Source organism: Camellia sinensis, chromosome 14 (genome assembly GCF_055761805.1).
Source record: "Camellia sinensis isolate YWXY chromosome 14, ASM5576180v1, whole genome shotgun sequence".
NCBI lineage: Eukaryota > Viridiplantae > Streptophyta > Magnoliopsida > Ericales > Theaceae > Camellia > Camellia sinensis.
Window position 1 is genome coordinate 2,190,877 of NC_138974.1, and position 9,018 is coordinate 2,199,894.

General features: G+C 34.7%; 1 protein-coding gene across 1 annotated transcript in view; it reads right to left on the reverse strand.

Moving 5' to 3' along the window:
* Positions 1-8,374, reverse strand: part of LOC145807738 (glucosidase 2 subunit beta-like) — a 48,741-nt gene extending 40,367 nt beyond the window's left edge. The window contains exons 1-4 of the mRNA XM_082906486.1: positions 7,690-8,374; positions 7,402-7,545; positions 6,701-6,796; positions 1,137-1,376 (exon numbers count right to left, since the gene is read on the reverse strand). Of these exons, the coding sequence (XP_082762612.1) occupies positions 1,137-1,376; positions 6,701-6,796; positions 7,402-7,545; positions 7,690-7,825 (616 nt within the window). The 5' untranslated portion in view covers positions 7,826-8,374. The remainder of the gene's footprint in view (positions 1-1,136; positions 1,377-6,700; positions 6,797-7,401; positions 7,546-7,689) is intronic.
* Positions 8,375-9,018: the final 644 nt, after the last annotated feature.

Here is a 9,018-nt window from a genome sequence, read left to right on the forward strand (position 1 = left end):
GACGTTGTGTGCTACCTACAGAGTGTGCCTGGGCATGACTTACTATATGGTCCTCTCCTTCCTTGTATGCTACCGGATTTAGTGATGCTAATTGGGCTGGTAGCCAACTGACCAACGTTCCACTACTAGATATTGTACATTTGTTGGAGTTAATCTTATTACTTGGCATAGGAAGAAGCGAGTGTTATTGCTCCCTGTGCTGGAGCCAAGTATCATGCCATAGCGCATACTACTTTTGAGGTGTTGTATATTCATTCTCTTCAAGATTTTGGTATTTGCGTCACGATGCCTATGGAAATGTGCTATGATAATCAGGCAGCTATCTTCATAACTAATAATCCAGTTTTTCATGAGTGTACCAAACATATATTGAGGTTGATTGTCACTTTATTCGGGACTTACTAATGTGTAAGCAAATTGTTACACCTTATCTCCGCTCCTATGATCAACTTGGCGATATCTTTACAAAGCCCTTGCCTTGCTCTTCTTTCCAGTGTCTTTGTTTCAAGATGGGCATGTTTGATTTTTATGCTCCAGCTTGAAATGGAGTGTGTGTGTTTTAGATTGGTATAGTCAACGAGGGTATTTTGTTCATTGTGTATTGTAATCATAGTAATATAATGCAAGTTACGGTGTAGGGTTTCAGTATTGGAAGCGCTGACCTTCTTTTCTATCTCTCAGTTTTCTCATTTTTTCACTTCCTAACTCTAATACATATTGCCAATTCAACTGTCAGTAACCCTCACATCCTTGTAGGACATAACAAAATATTGATGTTAACCCATATCTGCGTAAATATAAGGGACATGGATCAAGAAATGGCTAAACCAATGGCTGCATTATTAATGGTGAATTCCATATAATGATGGTCAAGTGCCACCAATGCTGTAGCGGCTGCCAACTACATAAATTTATTGTCACACATACAGTTATTTTTCAGTCATCAATTATGTATTATGTTAAATTTATGTAAATATCACCAAATTTGGAGTAAGTAATGCATATTGGAAAACAAAAGTTTGAGGGATCACCAATTACTAGATTTACATAGTTGGTGGCAATAACAATAATAATTATATTCAGCGAAAAAAGAGAACCACATATAACTATAGGGAACTGAATTAACAAAAGCATACCCTTAAGCTGTTGAACAAGCCCTTTAAGTATTTTCTCCTCACTTGTTAGCTTCGACAATTCTGCCTCGTCTTTAGCTACAGCTAGTTTTGCTTGTTCAACTACCTGCTTTCGCAATGTTACTCCTTCTTGATAAGTTGCAATCTTTTTCTTCAATTTATCTCTAGCAACTTTTCCAGCCTCCCAACATGTATTTGAGCACTTCACTTTACCATCGTACTCATCACTACCATCACAGCAATCTGCTCACCAGGGCATGTCAAAAATCAAAATAGTAAGTACTGCTAAAATTTACATTGCAATAATAAAGATATTTGCATGTGTAAAGTTTATTCAAAGGATGCCAAAATTTGTTTTAACAAAAGCATAATGCAGGGAGTTCTCACCATTGACAATCTCATTAAAGAATAAAGTTCTCGTAAATTGAAGTGTTGTATGCATAAGGATGTGAAAGAATCAGTAGATAGATCAACTACTTAATGTAAGTTTGATGGTGAGATGTCGAACGCCGTGTCATGTTGATTATATTTGGAGTGTGTTGGGTATTCCCTATACCTGTTTGGAAATTGTGTCATGGCTTAAAAGGACTTAAGATGAGTAAGAGGAGAAACAAAAAAGTGTGTTCGGCAATAGAATTCTGTCTTATATAGTATTTATAGGTGGAAAGAAAATAGGCAGTCCTTTGAAAATCTTTAAAGGGGTAGTTTAAGCATATATATCCACTGTAGCTAATGCAAATATACTGAACCTCGCAAGAGAGGATTCATGTTCACCTAAGCTACAAACAAATTTCAAAATTTTCTAATACATCTCAATCAAAAATTCTCATCAAGTTAGCAATTTTATTCTCTAATCAAAAATTCTCATCAACCAAATAAACAGAGTTGAACACCGACTTCTTTCTGTTTGCAGAAGTACCAACCAAATGATTAATTACAGCGTAAATAGAAGCTTCCAAGCACCATTTTTGCAAATGTCAGTTGAGGACCATGCTTGTGTAGGTGATCTTGCTGGGTTGGAAGCTGAATGACATTTGTGAGAAAGAGGTCCTCTGATGCTGTTTGCTGTCTTGACTGACTGGAGTATACAGTGCCATACTTTTATCTTGTTGCTAATTCATCCTCGTTGTTTTTTGAACTTGGGTATGCCCGTTGCATGGTGTACCTTTTACGACCTTTATAAAATTCTCTTAATTTAAAAAATAAAAAATAATAATAATTAAAAATCAACTGCTTCAATTCAATTTATGCATCTACATCTCGACAGCAACAAAAGTCTGCTTGATGCAGTGATTGTAGTCTTAGCCCCCTTTTTATGATGAGAAACCCCACCAACAAGAGCACTTTCAACCCACCCCTGCACACTGAACCCCGGATACCGGCAACCACCTGCTAGCCACAGGTATCAGGCAAGTAAGGGCGTACTAATGGGAGTAGACTATAAGACTTCTGGGTTCATGTTAGTCCAATGACAATCTGCAACCGCTAGGCTACCCTGGTGGGTTGCAGTCTTAAGTCTTTCCCAAAGACTCCATGTACGACACAAAAAGTGCAGCTCACCTGGCTGCCCTTGTTTCTCACACAAAACATTCCCAAGTAACATATGCGTTCCCAACTGAAGTAACCTGCTAAACCCCAAAAACGGGTGAAAGAAGTCACACCATAGACCTCTAACAACAGTTGAATGCAACACAAGATGATTCAGGTTGAGCATTGTTGTAAATACTGCATCTATTATGAAGCGCTTCACCTCTTCTCACTAGGTTGTCCACTATCAAAGTTATCACAAACGTAGCTGTGACTAAAACAGAGAAAAGGTGGGAGGGGAAAAAGAGGAGGCAACCTTAGGGCATGTCCCTCTGGATACACTTCCAACAAAAGTTGAGACTTACAATTAGGGACATGAACAAGCCAAGTAGTGGGTTACTCAATGTCAGCTTGAAAAATTAATAAGCTCAAAATTGAAGCTCATTTAGCTTTGTTTTTTATACAATCTTAGGGTGCTCACGAGCTTATTAAACCAACTCCAAGCCAAGCTGAATAAACCACCAAGCTCCAAAGTATGATCAAACTTAGCCATTTGTTTTACAAGTTGAACTTGGGCAAGCCTCTAACTAGCCATGCTCAAGTAGCTTAGTTCATCTTAAGCCCAATTTATTACTCTTAACACCATTTAAAGTTAACCTTTTAATAATTGATTTACATTAGAAACTTTTTAAGAAACCAACTTTGTTTAACAGTGGATAAAAAACAAAAACAAAAAAAAAAACTCTCGATTGATAATAATACTTTCCAAAAAAACTCTTTAATATTACTAATTAGAATGTATATATACATATGTTTTTGCCTACATTGTATGGATATATAAATAATTATAAATAAATGAGGAAGGAAATAAAGAATTTTTATAGCTTAAACAGATAGTAATTTTTATATCTTATAATATAATACATATTTCTTGTGAAATATTTCATCACATTTAGAAATATATTTCTTGTGAGTCAGCCTTTTCAAATGAAAATCGTACAGAAACAGTGGACATTAGTATTGCTTCTGTTTTAATATTTCTTTTCTTTTCTTTTTTTTCTTTTTTCTTCTTCTTCTTTTTGTTTTTTTTTTTTTTTTTTGATAAACCATTCTACTGATACCCAAAACTATGTAGAAATGGCCCTTCAGAAAAGAAAAGAAAAAACACTATCTAAACATAAAAAAAGAAAAGAAAAATCTTATGAGATTCCAAAATTTTGAGTCCATAAGAAAATGCAAATGATTCTGAAATTGGTTTCATATTTTCATATAAAAAAAATATTAAAAAAAAATTGAAGGAAAAAACTGAAAACCAAATTGCTACTAAACATGCCCTTGATATTTAGTAATCCTATTAGTTACTAAATTCACAACATTATTAAAGTTAGTGACAACCATAATGTGATCTGATCTCACATCTTATTTACCAATCCAGAATTCCTACACCTCGAGACATCCTTCCCAGGCAAACAGACACAGCATGATACAACAATTCAAAGATTTCACTCACTAATGCCAACTAAACTAAGCCATAACCCACAACTTCCATAAAAGCTCAAGTTATCCCCAATAAATACTCCCCATCTATAGAAATGCCAAATAGGTCTTAGAATGCCGACTTTAAGGCAAGACTTGGTTGACCGAATTAGTAGATGAAGGGGGTAAAGTGACATGGCGCAATAGTTGATGGGAGTAAAGTGTAATTCGCACTAATCTTAAGCCAAAATGTTTTAATTTTCAAGGTTATGGGCATCATGCTCGAGACTGCACTCTCCTAAAATTAATGTGTATATTAAGTCAGTTGTTGCAGTAGAAAATGAAAAAACGTTAAGAGATAAAAGAATCCAAGATTATGAGGATTTTTGTGCAAGTTGTTGATCCTGTCAACCACGAGTCCATTGATGATCTCTTTGATGATGTGATTGGCATCATTCAACCTTTGTTAGCCTCCAGTAAACAAGACTAAGGGAACTTGAAAAGCTAAAATGAAGGGATAAAAAATTCATACGAGGGTAAATACAGTGATCAAGTGTGCTCTCTAGATAGGGATTGATACTAGGAATTGCACTAATGATGTATCTGAAGAATTTGTGAAGAAACTGAGTTTGAAAGTTGAGCCACACCCTTGGCCTTATCACGTGGCATGGATTACTAATACCAATTAAAATCGATAAGCACTACCTCATGACATTCAACATTGGCAAACTCAAAGAGATCGGAATGTGTGATGTTCTGCCTCTTAAGCTCTGTCATATTCTCTTCAGCCACACATGGATTTGGGATCATCCTGTTACACATGCTGGACATGTAAACACTTTTTTTTTTAATTGATGACTGTGAAATACAGCTTTACTTGTGCCACTGATTCCAAAGTCATTAAATTGAAGAAGAATTAATTGTTGATTAGGCATGTTCCTCATTCAAATGAGATTCTTGATGTGCACCAAAATCAAGTTCTTTTCAGTGGGGGAAAATTGATGTTGCAATCCTTCATTGGTTAAAAGCGAATTGTCTACTTTGGAAGTCTCAGGTGAAGCCTATGGGCACATTGCATGGAAAGAAAACTTTTTGGTCCAATAATGTAATTTACAAAATTATTAGTTAGGATATTTTGTTTATGTTTCCAAATATTATTTGGGTTTAGTTTCCAATTATTATGTTTCCAAATAATGGCCTTAGGCCTATAAATATTAGGTTTTGCATTGCATTATTCAGATTTTGATTAATAATATTGTAAGTGTTTACGGTTGTTGGCTCATGAATGTTTTTTCTCACTCTTTCCCTACTGACTACTGAGAACAAAGTTTAGTTGAAACATATAAATAATTTGAGGGCAAAGTGACAATCCTTTGGAAGAGTGGATGAAATCACCAAAAATGTTTAAACTAAGCTAACATGCATATAAAAAATACGAGAAAAGGTTTAATACTTTAGACTAGAGGGTTTCCACAAACAACACGCACGATCATGCATTGAGAGAAACATTAAAGAGAGTTCATGAGAGGTTAGAGTAAGAAGGATGAAAATACATATACACAATAAAAAATAAAAAAATAAAAAAACGGAAGGGCCTTAACTTCTTTTTAACAACCTTTGATTAACTTCCTATTTATTTGCTCCTTTAAAGTGGGTCTTATTATTCTTTCTGTTTTACAACTTACAAGGTGGGGGGACAAGACAATTTATACGCTTCTATACTGGAGACCTAGATAAAGACTAAAAGGCCTATACGATTAAAGCTTGCAACATTAATGTGCTTAAGAAAAAAAGAAAAACGAAAGCAACAAGCTATGACATTTTAGAGGATGTTTAACACATAAAGCATCATGATAAACAAGTTAAAAGTGAATAGACCAATGCAAAATCAAAGAATGGATTATATTGAAAATAACTTATGCTAATACCACATTAAAAAGTCAGACTCACACTCGAAAAAATATTTTGTATATTGGAGATATTTATTACAAGGAAACAATGAAACCAAATCAAACTAAGGCTTGTGTCCAAATTAGGTGAGGTTGTCTACATGAATCATTTTTTGCCATTCAACTCTATCAAAGGCTCTATGCTTAATTAATTTAAGTAAATCCATATACTTTTTCACTATTGCATCCCATATCAGCTTAGGCCTTCCCCTCCCCCTACCACTTCCGTTAATGGTGATCATATCACTCTTCCTTACCGTTGCATAAATAAGTATTCGTTATACGTGAATGTATTCTCTCTTAACTAACCTTCAATAAGTGCTACTCCTACCATTTCACAAATTTATTATCTTTTCTAGTTTTACCGCACATCCATCTAAGCATTCTCATCTCAAGTACACTCCTTACTTTATACACATGTTTCTTTATTGCCCAACATTTTGTTCCATAAAGCATCACTGGTAATGCAATCCACAAGAAGAGCCCAAAAAAAAAAAAAAAAGCAAAGTTAAAGAAGTGGCAATAATTGAAAATTGTCATTGTTTGGAGCTACTAGTTTTGTTGTAGTCCTATTATAGTCTCATAGGTGATTTGGGAGTAAAAAGGATTTCTTACCACAAATACCATCATTGACTCTAGAAGAAAATATAAAAAATGGAGCATAGCCTGCATTGTGACAATAGAATTTTCCATTGGGGCATGCTGATGTTCCTGAAAACCCACAACAATAATTTGTCAAACCACCAAACAAAGATAATGCATAGGACATATATTTTGAAGCCTAACAACCAGAGAAAGCAGCAACCCAATAAAATAAAAAAACAAAAGAGGCACCACCAGAACACGTAACATAAAAAATAATTAATATATATATATATATATACTAGTGGTAGCACACACGATGTGTGTGCAATTTAAATAAGTAGGAATAAAAAAAAATAATAATGAAATTAATATTATAATGTGTACTCAGCTTAAGTGGTATGAGTCCTCGTACTTAAACCCATGGTCATGGGATCAAGCCTTTCCCATCTCTTTGTTTAATTTTTTTTTAAAAAATAAAAAATACTGCCACATGGCATGAGGAGAGTAAAGTTTCAGGACACCAGAAATTGTATAGATAGATATACATATATCCAATTTTAAGTTATATTTTGTGAAGACCACATACTTGTTTTCTTGTGATGAAAGTGCAATTAAAGACAACATAGGCTAGCACAGCTAATTTTGCAGCAAAATAACAATACAGAAGGTAAAGGGGAATAAGCAGTAGATATATCGAAGTAAAAAAGAAAAATGAGGGAGAAAGGGTAGACCAGGCTCGTCAGTGCCATCGAGGCAGTCGCAGAAGTCGTCATTGAGCTGAGATTTGCTAAATTTCTTGGATCCATCCCTGCATTTGATACTGATAGTGCCCGATGACGAGGAGGATGATGAAAATGTCTTATAATATAATTCATCTGTTGTCATCCATTATCCATGATGTTTAACAAAAATCAAAATCAAAATCAACATCATAGACATATATGTCCTTCTCTCATAATGCGTAGTACATATATGTATATATGCATAATATGAAAATGAAAATGAAAAGAAAAGAAAACCTTGGGGAGCAATTCCAAGTAGGTCTCTGGAGGGAACAGAAGCCGATCTACCAATAAAAAAAGCCACCCATAACAAAATAATAAACCATAACAAGGAAAAGGAGGAGGAGGAGGAGGAGAAGGACGAGGTTTTCATCTTCTGCAAAACCCTTTACAATCAAATCCAACTACCCTCTTCTCTTTTTATTTACTACTTTTTGTTCTAACTCTTGATTTGTCCCTCTAAACCACACCACCTACCTACGTAATTCGTAAGCCCAAATCCAAATCCAACTCCAACTCCAACTCCAACTCCAAATCAAACTTTAATGTATAAGCCGATTAGATCTGATTAGATTAGATGCCTATGCGGAGTTTGGAAACAAGAACCTAACTTATGAAGATGAAGATAGAGGAGAGGAGCTATTGACCGATCGCACTTCTCAGCGGCACGTCTCAAGTGCTAACTGCGACCTCTGTTTGATCACAGGGATGAGGGCACAAAAGAAATTTTAAAAAATAAATTAATAAAATGAAAAAAAATAACTAAAAAAATGAGACACAAGTATATGGGAGACAAGCATAAACCTCGTGAGTCATAATTGAAAAAAATTAATCATAATTACAAGTAAGATCCATACTCCTTTTAAAAGGGCTATATTAAAATTTCCTATAAAATGATTGTGTCCCATGAAGGCTAGGTGCCAAGAAAAGAGAATGGGAAATAATAAATTGTGTTTTTATTTTAACCAGTCAGAACAACATTTATTCACATATGAGTGAATTTTTTTTATTATATTTTGATGAATAATGTTTTTTTTTTTTTTAATCAAGAATGAGTAATGTTAGTACTATGAAATATATACAATCAATTAGTATGGGTGTTACTTTGGATCATACACGCCAAAATTGGGTTTTTTTTTTTTTTTTTTTTTTTTTTTAACAGTCGTCATAATCTCAACAATATCCTTTGGAACTCCATCCATGTAACCTTTCTCTGGCAACCTCTACCCCTAGTCCCTTCTCCTTTATGGCGACCTTCCTCTAGCCCTCATTACCCTTTGACAATCTCTCTTTACTATTACCCCTTCCGATACCCTCATCTTTTAGGGACCTGCCTTTTCCAGTGTGATGTCCCAGGTCATAAACCAGATTTGTAACCACTTGTTTCTGTGAATGACGTTTGTTTGGGATTGATTTAGTTGAGATTGTTGTTGTTCTCATGCATCGCATTCAATCATTTTTGTTTCGGGTGTTAGATTAAAAAACTGGGACTTAGAATTGCTCCAAACTAAAAACCTACCTAGACATTGGCCGCACAAGTGGCCGAAGAACAACTCAGCCTTGAAT